This window comes from Onychomys torridus, chromosome 15, assembly GCF_903995425.1.
Source record: "Onychomys torridus chromosome 15, mOncTor1.1, whole genome shotgun sequence".
NCBI lineage: Eukaryota > Metazoa > Chordata > Mammalia > Rodentia > Cricetidae > Onychomys > Onychomys torridus.
The window spans coordinates 22,504,788-22,520,394 of NC_050457.1; the positions used below are offsets into that span (position 1 = coordinate 22,504,788).

The 15,607-nt window shown below is 39.0% G+C and overlaps 1 protein-coding gene across 1 annotated transcript in view; it reads right to left on the reverse strand.

Annotated features, from left to right (window-relative positions):
* Fcho2 (FCH and mu domain containing endocytic adaptor 2) overlaps window positions 1-15,607 on the reverse strand; it is a 101,538-nt gene that overhangs the window by 61,855 nt on the left and 24,076 nt on the right. The window contains 3 exon segments of the mRNA XM_036206989.1: window positions 5,527-5,631; window positions 14,110-14,262; window positions 14,349-14,490. Of these exon segments, the coding sequence (XP_036062882.1) occupies window positions 5,527-5,631; window positions 14,110-14,262; window positions 14,349-14,490 (400 nt within the window).

Below are 15,607 nucleotides of genomic sequence, written 5' to 3' on the forward strand. Positions count from 1 at the left end.
TCATCTCCCCAGCCCAATGAATGAACTTTCTTGAACTAATTAGATAAATTTCCCCACTTTATAATGCTCACATTTACCATTACATTTAAAAAGCATAATCTTGTCAGCTACCAAAGATAGCCAAAAGGACATGCTGCTCAGAATCCATTTCTACAGAAAGTAACCTCACTGCATCTGAGTAAACAAAATTTTCATATTATGTTTCTAATTTTTAAAATGTCCCATTAACTAACTGTGGAAAAAAGGCAAGAACGTAAAGCACAGTTACATTTTAAACTGACTTTAAAAACATAAAAGCTATACACATTAACGGGGTACTATGTATTGTTTTGATACATGTATGTATTTCATAATGTTTAAATCAGGATAAACCTATCTCCTCAAACATTTATCAAGTCTTTATGACAAAAATTTGAACACAACAGACTTCTTGCCCTCTCTGACTCTAACTTGGTACTCACTGATCAACTTCTCCTCCTCCCCATCCCCAGGCCTCTGGCAGCTACCATTCTCCTCTCAGAGGGGTTACAACTTCAACCGTTCTTACTCTCTACCCAAATGAAAACTCAAACCACACACACTGTGAGTAAGTACTAACCATGCAGCTCACAACCACCTGTCACTTCAGCTTCAGGGGATCTCACACCCTCTTCTGGCTTCCACCAGACACCTGCACACAGGGCACACACTCAAAAGTACATACATACATATACATAAATAAAAACAGAGGTTTCTTTAGAAAAGAAGGAAAGAAAAAAAAAAAGAAATGATAGGAATCCATTTTAGTGGTCCATGGCAGCTGGAAGGCTACAGAAAAAAGGTCGTTGGAGCCAGTTTGGGCTGTCCCCAGAAATCCTGTCTGAAAACAGACAGGAACTGGACAGATGGTTCTGCAGCTAAAAGCACGGACTGCTCCTGCAGAGGACTTGGTGACTTACAGCTGCCTCTAACTCCAGCTAACTCAGGGGACCCAATGCCTCTTCTGGCCTCTGTGGGCACACATTACATAATTTTAAAAAATAAACCTTATTTTAAAAAAACAACCAATACTAGGCAGTTTTGTGTGCACGCACACAAGTGTACATCACATGAACTATCAGAAAGAGAAAGACAGAAAAATATTAAGAGGAAATATACACACTAGCAAGGATTATTTAAATCAGGATAAACATATCTCTCTCTTCACATCTGTTCAAGTAAATCAATATTCATTACCAAATGGCAAAGTAAATAATTAAAATGCTACTTTGAAGAAAATGCAATGAGAAAGAAGAAACGGATAAGGAAATGGAAAGATGGATGCTGGAAATTTTCCCCCCAGTTTTTTTTTTTTTCAGACAGGGTTTCTCTGTGTAGCCCTGGCTGTCCTGGAATTCAATCTGTAGACCAGTTAGCCTTGAACCTCAAGAGATCTGCCTGCCTCTGACTCTCAAGTACTGGGATTAAAGGTGTGAGCCACAACCTCCCTGCTAAAGAATACTTTAAAAATAATAACATTAAAAATATATGCAAAGCTGCATGTATTGGCATACACTATTAATCCTAGCACTTGGGAGGCAGAGGCAGGTGGATTTCTGTGAGCTCAATGACAACCTGGACCATACAGTGAGTTCTGAGTGAGCCAGGGGTGCACAATGAGATCCTACTCAGGGGGAAAAAATAATGTCGAAACAAGGCATGATGGCTCCTGCCTGTCATCCCAGCACTTAAGAGACTAAGGCAAGAACTCAAGCTGGAGGCCAGCTTGGCCCACACAGAACCTAAAGACAAACACACAACAAACAACTTGTATGAGTATGTGTATGTGTGTGTGTGTGTGTGTGTGTGTGTGTGTATGTTTATAAAATTTCAGGTCTGAGTTAGATCCTGGACTACAAAGCAGCATGAGAGATTCCGCTCCATAGAGCTGTTCTCTGCCCTGCACAAACATAAAATTTTTTAAAAAATTTAAGAGGTCAAGAGATGTCTCAGCAGTAAGAGCACTGGCTGCTATTCCAGAGGACCCAGGTTCAATTCTCAGCACCCACAAGGAGGGAGGCTCACAACTGTCTAACTCCAGTCCAAGGAGGTCTGATGCCCTCTCCTGGTCTATACAGGCAAAACTCCCATATTTAAAGTTAAGTAACATCAATAAAGAAAAAGACTGAAAAGCAAATTCTAATTCCTATTTTAATTTAAATGATTAACTGAAATTAGCAGAAATGCAAAATTAACAGTAAATTTTTTAAATTGGTTTTTCAAGATAGGTTTTTCTGTGTAACACTTCTAGCTATCCTGGAACTCACTCTGTAGCCCAGGCTGGCCTCAAACTCAGAGATCTGCCTGCCTTTGCCTCACAAGAGCTGGGGTTAAAGGTGTGCGCCATCACCACCTGGCATTTGCTGCAGTTTTTAACAGTCTACTTTGCAACAGAAATTTCACTACGTTGGAGAACTTCCTTAAACACAACCTAAGGCCTCTTGTGGGAGCTTCATCTTTTCCATGCCACACAGCTGACGCGGGCATTCTGCAGTGACACAGCACACCCCAGGTTTTGTTTTGTTTTTTTTGACTCTGGCCTTTACTTGGGTCTCAGCTTCTCTTCCTCTATCAAGTTCTTCATGATCGTGCAAATCAAACATGAAGTTATCATGGCTTTGGGACCTCACACTATTTTGGGGGACTCAGATTACAATTTCTTACCTGAAATATTTGGGACCAGCTGCTTTGTTTTAGAATTCAAATTTTTTGGATCTTTAAAATTAAGATATGTGGTAATATAAAAATGACATTTTATGCTACTACCATTACAATCTGATGCTTATTAATATTAATATTTCTAAAGAAAGCATGTACATTTAGTCTAAGGTAATTAAAATTATAAACAACTTCACATAGATTCAGGTCAAGTTTTGCTGTCAAAAGAGTTATAATAAAAACAATTTTGGGTTTCCAGAACTTTGAGAATTCAAAATTGTGGCTATGACAATGAAACATTACATCCATCGCTGTCAGAGCACCTGCTATCTCAAATCAACATACTCTCTAACTGCAATCTGACCTGTTCTCCACGTCAACCAAATGCTTTAGAAAGCCTCTCCCATTCCTCTTTATCCACCCATTTGAAAAGCCAAACTTTCTCCCTGAGAATTGCTCTCCCGCCCTAATCCCTGAGACTTCCACAGCATTTGCAACTCTCCTCCAAAATGTACCACAAGACCCTCACCCTTCTCACCTGACTATTGTGCTGACTTCCAAACTGGCTGCTCACTGCTCTGGGGCTAGAAAAATGCATTCTTCACAAAACTGCCAGAACTCACTTTAAATACAGATCCAATCGTGTCACAACAAAACTTAGGTGGCTGCTGCTGTTCTGAGAACAGCTAACAATTGGTACAGCCTAGTCCTCACCTATCTTTTAAACCTCATTGAACTATTTCCTTTTGATTTTTCTCAGTTTAACGTTTACTTTCTAGAATATAGCATCTATCTTATACTCATGGCCGCAAAGCCTAGGACACGTCTACCCTACTGTTCTACTCATTTTTCAGGTCTCAGTTTTTACTTATCTTTGTGGTTGACATGTATTTCTTTTATGGGGCTCCAGGGACTGAACACTGGGTGTGAGGCTTGGCAGCAATTGCCTTTACTTGTTGAGCCATCTTGCCAGTCCAAAGTCTCAATTTTATTTTTTTAAATTTTATTTATTTGTTTGTTTGTTTGTTTGTTTGTTTTGTTTTTCAAGACAGGGTTTCTCTGTGTAGCTTTGCGCCTGTCCTGGAACTCACTCTGTAGACCAGGCTGGCCTCGAACTCACAGAGATCCACCTGCCTCTGCCTCCCGAGTGCTGGGATTAAAGGCATGTGCCATCGCTGCCCCGCCCAAGTCTCAATTGTAAATGTCACTTCCAAAAGAAGTCCCCCAACTTCCTGATTTAAATTAAGTCACTCCTGTTATCCCCTGTCCTGGACCCCTAGCCCTTCCCTTTATAACATTTATAAAAACGTGCTACTTTAGAAGCATGTCCTTCATGTCTGCCCCCATCCTCTGCTGTCACCTGAGTACAGTCCATCTAGCAGAGCCTTGGCACACTAGGTAAACATGCATGTGGGTGCCTGCAGGCATGCACACAAACAAGCACACTTCCTGGCTTGTGAAATGTAAGTCATTCATTTCCTCAAGTGAGACCAAAAAAAAAAACAAACCTAGCAATCAAAGCTCCAGATTTATCAAGACTTCTTTCAGCTAGTACATGCCCACCAAAAGGGAAAAACTATTTTAACTGCTGAGAAAATAAGAATAAACTGCCGGGTGGTGGTGATGCACACCTTTCATCCCAGTACTCGGGAGGCAGAGGGAGGCCAATCTGGTCTACAAAGTGAGTTCCAGGATAGTCAGGGCTGTCTCAAAAAAACAAATAAACAAACATGCAAACAAAGTATCTGATCCTTGTCCTCACTTAGGAAAAGACACAACAATGAATGGGACTGAAGGAGCCCCTCAAAAATGATGACTAAAATGTTCCAAACGTCTCATCATTAGCTTCAGGCCCAGAGATGCAGCCCGCCATGCATGCTCTTCATGGCGAGCAAGTCACTGCTGTGCTCTGTGGGTCCTCTGCTACCTACCAGGTAAAATTACACTCCTCAAGCTGTAAATGGAGCTAGGTGCTAAGAACAAAAACAAGAGTGGCAGTCGAAATGTTGTTAGGTAGGAGTCATCAAGTGCACCTCCCTTAAAATAAGCCTTCAACTAGGGCTGAAAGAACACCACCAAATGACATGCAGTTGATCCCAAGTTAAAAGAGCACAAACATTTTCATTGTCTACCTTCCTCCACTAAAATGTGGGCCCTGGGACAACAGGCTTTTTCACTGTTTGTTTACTGCTGTATCTTCACTACTGAGTATCTTCCAGTACTCTTCTTAGGCAGAAGCACATCATGAACTCCAAACTCAAGCCTGACAACCAGCATTGTCTTCACCGTCTACCAATGCCTTCCTTTTCCTCAAAGATCTTAAACAGCTCTTGCTAATTTGAATAAACCTTTACCACACTGTTACAGTCTGAACGTGAAATGTCCATCCCAGGCTCATGTGTTTCAAACCTTGGTCCCCAGCCAGTTGCACTGTTTTGAGAGCATGGAATCCTTTGGAGAAATGTGCCTAGCTGGTAGATGTAGAAGACAGGGCCAGGGCTTGAGGAGTCTAGGCTGGTTCCACCTCTAGACCAAACTTTCTGCTTCCTGATCCTCTAAGATCTCATAGTCTAAATGTAAACCATGAGCTCAGGTAAGTCCAGGCCTTTCTCAGGTGTCTGATCACAGTAATGTGAAAAGTAACTTGTATAACAGCAACAAGCTTTAGCATTCTGGCACATTGGCCCGCAATCTCCCAAACAAGGTGCCAATATAAATTATTACAGCACTGAAATGGTTCATTGAAATTTTTCTAACAGTAAAATAATTAAACAGAAACATTCTATTATTTAATCAATGTATACAAATATAAGAATTCTGTCTTCAACTTAAAGCCTTAAAAATACCAACCTGAGCTGTTTCTGTCATCTTCTGCTCAAAATCAGCTTTTGTTAACGCATACTTTTCCACATAGATTTTGTAAGTATCTGTAGCTTTCTTAGATTTCACAGCTGCCTGTAACAAAACAAAGGCAGTTTTAAGAGATGTATTTATTTTAATTTCATGTGCATGAGTGTCTACGTTCACACAGATCTGTGAGCAATGTGCATTTCTAGTGCCTGCAGAGTGCAGCAGAAGACATCAGATCTCCTAGAGCCAGAGTTACAGATGGCTGTGAGGCACCACATGAGTGGCGGGAACCAGACCTGGTCCTCTGCAAGAGCACCACCAGTGCTCTTACCTGCTGAGCCATCTCTCCAGCCCACCCGTCAAAAGCAGACTGAGGTTGGAAGGATACACAACCAAGTTTAACCCTTTAGTGCCTGCCTTAGTCACTTTCTTTTTGTTATGGGCAGACAGTAACTCAGGAATTAATCATGGACTCTTCTTTCTGTCTAATGGATATAGTTCAAAATATTCAAACATGCCCACTTTATAGCCCAGAGCAAGACTGTATAACCATAAGCAACAGCTGTGAGAAATTTTTGACAACGTAAAAAGGGCACCATCAGAAGGCACCTGATAAGCTTTTCATCTTCCTCCTCTCCCATTAATGCATACATATTCCATTTAATGTCTGCTTAAAATATAATAAACCAAACTCAAAATCAGAAAGACTGGTTTGCCATGATGGTTCTCAGTTTCTAGGATGTTCCAATAAACCAATAAATTTATTTTTTAATTTTTATCTATTTTTCAGTATCTATTTTCAAGATCTAAAACCCACTATGATAATGACCTAGTTTTAATTTTATCAGTTACTTAAAGAAAATATTAAATATTAATGAGAGGAACATGAATAAGTTATGTAGGACATCTTTTCCTCAAGGACTTTGCAAAATAACCTACACATGAATAGAAATCAGAAAGTAACAAGACCACAGAATCAATATAAACCTCAGGTGAGACACATTCTAGGGAAGATATCCTAATCAGAGCTATACTGGGCAGACACACAGCTACAGACAGTCTTCACTGCTGTCAACAATGGTATTGGGCAATAGGAGCAGCAGGCCAAGGCAGGGGTCTGGGAGTAGCAGCCAGCCTGAGGGTGGCAGGGCAAAGTAGTAGTACCTAGTGTCTAAAGGCTGATCAATTCGGACAAAAGAAGATGGCTGTAGAATAAGAGTTCAAAGATGAAGGACAAACTGTAGGGTTTCAATATAGAAATATCTCCATATTCTTGATGAGATAACAGATCATCTGATAAGCAACAAATAGCTGTGCTAGGGAAGCCTATTCTTGGTAAGAACAAAGTAAGTTCCATCAAACTACAGTGTGAGGACATATCGGGTAATAAGACTAGGTGATTAAAAATACTGCTAAGCGGTCTAAAGTGATGCTAAGAGCCAAGTAAAAGCTTTCTAACAGGACATTTGTGTAGGGCCAGTCAGTGCCAATATGTAATTATCTTTAGCTGTGTTTCCAGGACAAGAACTAGAAATAGAAAAACTAGCTTTGCTGTGGGCTGAGATTGGTGTGGTCTTTTCTAAACAGACAATCTTGGGTTCTCTAAAATTCAATAAAAAATTACACTAAACCTGTATGTTATATGCTTTCCTGCCTCTTAAAATAAGATTTATTTTTATTTATGGTGTGTGTGTATCTGCCACATGTGTGCGAACACCCAGCAAGGCCAGAAGAAGACCTCAGATAACCCTGAAACTGGAGTTACAGGTAATTCTAAATGCCTGACCTGGATGCTGGGAACCCAACTCACAGCCATCTCTCCAGCCCCTTTCCTGCTTTCTTAAATAAAGTATATACAGGGTACCATTTCACCATGTACTGTAAATAAAACTGGCCTTAAGCCAGAGGAGAATTAGTTCAAATTTTGGATCTACCATTTACTTCCCCTATTACTTCATCTTTGAGTTTTACATTGCTCTCTTACCCCTAAAACTGGACCACTACCAGATATTTTTAAGGCTGCAGTAGTGACCCCAATATAATTAGATAAAGTGCTTGGGGCTCGTGAGATGGCCGTGGTTCAGTAAGTAACGGCAGTGCCTGCTGCCACACCTGACGACTCTGAAACCCACATAACGGAAGAGAACTGATCCCTGAATATTATCTTCTGACTGCAACACATGCACAGACACTAATGAAAAAACAATTAATGCTTATGGTAGGATCTGGCACTAGGCCAATTTACAAAATAACTGTTAACAGCTGTTATGTTTCTAACAAGGAACAACATAAAAAACACACATTGTTAAATTTTGTTGTTATATAAAGGCATGTCTAAGTTACTGACTTGCACCAAGTTGCCCATCCCTAAAGAATGTAAATAAAATCTGTAACAGTTGTACTTTGCTCCTACAGTTTACAAAAAAAAAAAAAAAAAAATTCTGACTGTCTAGCCATTTGATACTACTTTCTCAAGCATCCTGGCCCTATTCAAATACAACAATGAGATAAAATGTCTCTGTAAAGTTTACTATGTTCCATCCCAGGGACCCTATATAACCATGTTTGCTAAAATTTATTTCAGAAAAAAACTCTAGCCAGCCATGGTGGCACCTTTAATCCCAGTACTCGGGAGGCAGAAGCAGGCGAATCTCTTTGAGTTCAAGGCCAGCCTGGGCAACAAAGCGAGTTCCAAGACAGCCAGGGCCACACAGAGAAACCCTGTCTCAAAAAACCAAAAAGAGAAAAAGAAAATCTATCGGCACAGTCATCTAGGTTTCCTTTTGGATTTCTTCTAAGTAAATCTTTAGTTTCTACATGAAAAATCAACAGTCTACAGTCCACGAAGTGTTTATAGTAACAGATTAACAAAAAGATACAGCCTTACTGGGAGGCCCTTCTTCACTTGTTCTTCATTCTAAATCATCTTTATTCTGCTGTCTATTTCATTTTGCTAAATAGTTCATATGTCATATACTAACAAAGACATGATTGAGAAATTTACAATTTAAAGGGATATTCATAAACAGAGAGAAATTTTTAAAATGACCATATCTATATATTCTTGTTTGTTTTTTCAAGACAGGGTTTCTCTATGTAGTTTTGGTGCCTGTCCTGGATCTCACTCTGTAGACCAGGCTGGCCTCGAACTCACCACCACCCGGCTCATATCTATACTTTTACAAGCAATTTGTTTCATGAAATCTTTCTTCAGATTTGTTTATTATTTAAAATTATGTGTAGGTGTATGCGTCTGCTTGTGGGTCCATGAACAAGAATGCAGGTGTTGTAGAGAAAGCAGAGGCATCAGATCTGAAGCTGCAGTTACAGAAGGTTGTGAGCCACCTAACATAGGTGCTGAGAACTAAACCTGGGTCCTCTGGCAGAACAGCAAATGCTCTTAACCACTGAGCTATCTCTCCAGCCCCCCCCCCCCCAGAATATTTCTTACAATCTTTCTTTCCTTCTTTTTTGTAGTGCTAACTAATCAAACCAAGGGCTTTACAAGTGCTAGGCAAACAGTAAAACCCCCAGTGCTAGGAATGGGTTAATATCTTGTTGAGTCATTAGCTAAAGTGGCCCCTCGGAAACCTCCAAACATCACAAGGCTACTGGTTGCTCTCCACAAGCTGATGGTAAGTAAGGCCCTAGTGTTGAAGACAACACTTACTTTATCATTGAACATGGAGTGGTTGAGCTAGTATCCAACTAGAAGCTTCACCCCTTTTGAGTAGTGCCCATGGTACTAGAAGATGCTCTCCACGGTTCCAGGGGAGAAAGTTAATCATCAGTATCACTCAGCTACAAAGTGAAACCTCCAAAAGAGACCCACCTGCCAGATTTACTTATGTATTAGTGGCACAAATGTTGCAGGAGCAACTAACCGCTTTCTGACTGGATTTAAGGCCCACTCCCTGAGATGGAACCCTACCTGACACTGCTAAAGTGACCAAGACCTGAGACTAGATAGATAGCTCAAGGGCCTAGGGGAAAACCTAATACTATTATTCTGCTAAAGAAGCACAGTAATAAAATGACCCCTAGTGGCACATACCCATAGATTAGTACCTTCCTCAACCTCATCAAACAAGCTTCTTGAAGTGGATGGGAACACAGGGAGCCAAAGCTGAACAACACGCAGAGTGGGAGACTTGGAGCACTAAGTCCTAAAGAGAACATCTTCATCAACCCTGGTCCTCAAGGCTCAGGGGTCCACACGGAAGAAAGGGATGGTAAGCCAGAGTGGTTCGTGACTTGAAGGGAATAATGTCTTTAAGACACAACAGGGCTGATGCACACAGGCAATCAGAGACTGTGGCAGCAAGCAAAGACTTGCACAGCTTCAGGCAAGACAGGATCCCAAAACTGCAAAGGGGAAGAAGTAGACCCCGAGTCCACAAAACATTTTATGCCTCACTTATTTTTGTGGGCTTTTGTTTCACTTGGGCAGTTTTTTGTCTTACTAGGCTTTTTTGTTTATTTTCATTTTCTTTTCTTTCTTTTTTGTTAAAAGAAAGAGAGAAAAAGAACAAAGTTGTGTGGGCAGGGAGGTGGGGGAGATCTGGGAAGAATTGGGGAGGTAAAAGGTAAAAATGTGATCAAAATATATTGTATGAAAAAAATATTTTAAGATAAAAGAAAAACAAATTAAGAACACACACACACACACACACACACACACACACACACACACACACACAGCCAGGCAAGTGCTCTACCACTGAGCCATAATTTTTTTATTTTTATCTAGCCATAATTTTTCCTTTTCATATGTTCCATACAAAATACTACTCCTCTCTTCCTACAAATCTCCACTCTATCCTCTCTAATTTCTGGCTCTATTTATTTAATAATGTATTTTAGCTCTCCAAGAAAAGGAAGCTTCTTGAAGACAGCAAGAGATAACATGTATTTAGTTTTTAACCATATAACAACAAAGCAAGAGGCCAGGAACCAAAACATTTATTTACTACTCAATGCAAATTATTATACCATAATCCAGCAGTCAATCATAAAATATACTTGAGCAAATCATTCATTAAGGCAATAATTTATTCTATGCCTTAGAGTTAAACACACTTGTAAATGTGTTTTTATTATATTAGCAAACTGGAAATTTCAATCGATTTTCCAAGTAAACATATGTTACTGACAATGTAATGATGGCTCCTCGTACTAGTAATATTGATAACACTATTATAAGCCAATAGTAATAAAGTCAACACAGAAGATCTAGGTAATTATGTCTCAGTATTAGTCCTTACATCAGATGGGAATTTAAAAGATGGAGGGGCACTCCTGGGGCATCCTTTCCTCTTCCTTAAATGGTTTCTAGAATTCTAAATAGCTTTGCTGCTGAAGTCATTACTTAGAGGGATATTATTAATATGGTAAGGGGTAGGTGGGGTTGGCTCAGGCAATAGAGTTCACATCTAGCACATGTGAAGCAGCGGATTCAATTTCCAGGACTGCACTGGTTGGTACAGTGGTACAGAGCTGTAAACACCAGGACTCAGGAAACAGAAGCAGGAGGGCAGGAAGATCAAGAGTTCAAGATCATCCTTGACTACCACGCAGCTGTCCAATTATGTAGTCAAGTTTGCACAAGCAATAATGTGTCATGTTACCAACAGCAACATGACTCCTAGCTTTTTGTATTTTTTCTCTGTAATTAAATCTATCATTTATTTAATGTGTTTAATTGCAAATTGAATACTGAATTTCTTCAATCCTGATTTCAGTCTGAACTACTGATTCTCCAAGCAGAAGTTGCATACCATTCCCTGGATTCTTTTTCATTCCCTTAGAAATTTATATTAAATGAATGAGGGTAAGTTTATTTCTCTGTAGTATGTTCTGGATAAGGTCTCTTAACACAGGGTAAGCACCCCTGACCTAAGAATCTAAAACTTTCAGGGGTACAAATATGATGCCACAAGTAGAAAAATCCAATGGGACTTTAGATGCAAAAAATAACTACAACATTGTGGGCAATTATCTTTAATACATATGCATAAAATATAAACAAAACAATTTAATTTATATAAATGTCTGGGTCCTACTACTATCCTTTTATACATATCAAATACTCCAAATCCAGTCAGGCCTACTGGTGCATGCCATTAGTCCCAGCCCGGTCTACATAGTGAGCTCTAGGTTATGCAAGAATACATAGTGAAACAGTCTCAAAATAATATTATTAATAATAATTAAATAACCCCAAATCTGGAAAAGATCCAAAAATCTGACAAAGTTCCTGTTCCAAGCATTTTGGATAAAGAATAAATATTCAAAGTATCCTATCTTTCAAAATTTTTTTAAAGATTTATTTATTTATTATGTATTATGTATACAGTGTTCTGTCTGCATGCATCTCTGCAGGCCAGAAGAGGGCACCAGATCTCATTACAGGTGTTTGTGAGCCACCATGTGGGTGCTGGGAATTGAACTCAGGACCTTTGGAAGAGCAAGCAGTGCTCTTCACCTCTGAGCCATCTCTCCAGCCCTTCAAATTTTTTTTAACTATAACTTATTTAGCTCTGATGCTTTAAAAATAAAATCTTTTAGTATTTGTTTTCATTTCCATGTTTTAGAAATTGGCTAGATTTTATCAAGTAAATCTTGTTTTATCATGCCTCCATTAATTTCTTATTCCTCTCTAGTATGATTTATATTTCATTCACTAACTTCTTTGCACAACCTAACAAACATCGGTTTTTGTTGTGATCCTTTTTTAATATAAATTTCACCCAATGAGAATTCTTACTCCAGTTACTAAACGCATTAGTGACCTGTCTCAATATTAGACCTCTTTGATGTGTTCTAGAATCTTACTTGTTGGCTCATTCCAAAGGGGAGGGTTCTAGGTTTTCCCTCTTCTCTTCCTCCCCTCAAGGGAAGAGCAGCTAGCAGGATGCAGGAAGCAGCAGCACAGTCTCCACATACCTTCCTTTATCACTCACACCCAACCACCTAGTTTTCAGGTTATCTGCCACCAACTCTCCAAGATCTAACTGAATATATTTTTAGGACAGTTAAATTATTTTCCTTTTAGAGTATCAGTCATGGACTGGTTCTACAGACTGACTCCAGGTCAGGATTATGCAACTATAGTTTATCTTGAAGACCCCAATCTCCCATAGTCTCTGGACTTAGACCACCGTTTCACTTACATAGCCTTTAGCAGTGAGCCAGGTTCTTTATGACTTATAGTAGGTGGGAACTTCTGTTTCCCTTTGTCATTTAAGAGTCAAATTCCACTGCCTACCTTAGGAATTTGAGCCCAACAAATTTCCATTACAATCTTTTCATGTCATTTTGGGCTTCTGATCCCCAAAGACAACACTCTTCCTTTGAATTCAGTTAACTTGGCTTTTCTTTCTTTCTTTTTTTTTTTTTTAATAATTGCTGTGTCTTGAACATGTTTTTAAACTACAAATTTAATTGTTACCTCATCTTTTTCTTGCCTCCCAATTTTTATTTATTATATAAACTTTAAAGGAGCTTATTATTCCAAATTCCATCAATGGTTTTATTTTTTTCTCTCCTAACTTTTATTTGAAAGTATACATTTGTTTTTCTAACTAGATATGTTAAATATTTTACAAAGATTTCAAATTTATTTCTAAATGAGATATATATCTTTAATCCCAGCAGAGGAGGCAGAGGCAGGCAGATCTCTGTGAGTTTGAGGCCAGCCTGGTCTACAGAGCAAGTTCTAGGATAGGCTCCAAAAGCTACACACAGAAACTTTGGCTCCAAAAAAAAAAAAAAAAAATTAAAAAAAGAGAGAGAGAGAGAGAGATCAAATAAATGAATGGTTGAACTGTGTTTAAAGGAAAGGAAAAGGCCAGGCATGGTGGCACATGCCTTTAATCCTAGCAATCAGGAGGCAGAGGCAGGTAGATCTCTACATGGTCTACAAGTTCCAGACTAGACAGGGATACAAAGAGAGACCCTATCTCAAAAAACAAAAACAAAAACAAAAACAAGAAAGGAAGGAAGGAAGGAAAGTAGGAAGGAAAGGAAAGGAAAAGAAAAAAGACCTACTTTCAATTAAAACAGAATAGGGAAAAAGGTTATGGTCCACTGCAATGCAACATAAATTTGGTTGGTCAGCAACAATATACACTTAAAGCTTATCTTTAATTGGCTATGTCTTTCTAAATAGACTCAATTATTTCATCAACTATCTTACTATGTAAGGATCAAGGGTGGGGAGATAGCTCAGTAAAGTTCATGCCATGGAAGCATAAAGACTTGAGTTCAAGACCCCAGCATCTATATAAGAGCCAGACATGGTGGGTACTTCTGCAACCCTGGTACTAAAGAAAGTAGAGACTCTTGGATTACAGGCACTCAATGGCCTCTTGGTCCATCTAGCTGAGTTAGTTCCCAGTTCAGTAAGAGACCCTGCCTCAAAAACTAAGGGCGAGTGACAGGAAAACAGAGTGAGTGACCTCTGGCCTCCACACGTGCATGCACCGGCTCTACATACCCCCCCCCCCCCACACATTACACACACATTACACAGACAAAGAAGAAAGCGCTCCAGAGTGTGGGGGATGTTTTTATTATGATTACCTTTTCTATTTCTCTTTGTGTAGCGCCTTCCTTTTTCAGACGTTCCTGCTCTACACACTTGGCATTGTAATTTTCCTTAGACTTCTGGAGGGCCTGAGTTATGTTCTGAATGGCTTGGACTGCTTCCAGAGTCCCTGCAACTTCTTCTTTAGTCTGTTTGATAAGAAATGGTTCAATAAGATAAGCTAATAAAACACTTACCATGTGACCACTCAATCCTCTAACAAGAAAAAAGTTACCTTCTTATGAGATTTCACTTGCTCCTCTCCATACTTCTGAACTTCCTTTATTAATTCCTGTAGTTTTCTAACAAGATCCAAATGACAATTTGCTAATTTCTCTGTAGATGTTTTGAATACATCCCACACTGGTGCAAACGTTCTAAGGGAAAAGCAAAATAAGAGGATACTTTATTAAAATAAAAAGGAGCTGGTGAGATGGCTCAGTAAGTGAAAGCATGCTTGCCAGTACACTGATGTCCTGAGTTCAATTGCGGAGCCCACCACAGAAGGAGAGAACTGACTTCCAAAAGCTGTTTTCTGATCCGGCTGCACATGTGTGCACAGGTGTGTCACTACATTCCATAACAAAAAGTAAAGAATAAAAAGTAAAGTTTAAGGTTCTAAATTGAACTCAATGGAATCAATAATGCTATATTTAGCAATTTTCTTTAGGTAAAAGATGAAATTAAAATAATGAAATGACCCATAGATTGTATATGTCTGTCCTTGTTTAATTATTTAAAATATCTTTGAACTACAGGAACACAAAACTTGTTTAATTTTATGTCACTGGTCTTCAGAGCTCCTGCCATTTAATTGTGTTCAGACACATCATAAGCCTTTCTATGATTAACTAGTGCTAAAAATTAATTTATCAAACTTTTAAACAATTAGTATCCCATTAAAAATGCTTAATCAAAAATAAAGTTTCTCAGGGCTGGAGAGATGAATCCGTGTTTAAAAGCACTGACTGCTTTTCCAGAGGACTCAAGTTCAATTCTCAGCACCCCCATGTCAGCTCAAGACTGTCTATAATTCCAGTTCCAGGGGTTCTAAAACCCTCACACAAATATACACATTGGAAAAACAACAATGCACATTAAAAAACTAAATAAATTAAAAAGAATAATAATAAAGTTTCTCTGGAGCTGGAGTCATATCTCAATGACTGAGGGCTTGCCTCACATGTAAGAAGAGACCCTGGGTTGATTCCCAATATCACAATAATAAAAGTAACAACAATAAAACCTTCCCTTCTAAATTTAAGTAAGCAAAAATCAATGTTTATCTGAGCTTTGTAATTGTACCTCTGTACTTAAACAATTTCCTATCACCTTTCTACCAGTGTATGGAATGTGTTACATATTTCCTTCCCTCTTTTTCTCAACAGTAAAGACTTGACATGTTTAACAAGCTCAAATACATCCAAAGACTTCTATACTTACCGTCCCTTCAATAGCACTAAAATTTCTATGGTTAGTTTACACCAGGCTGGT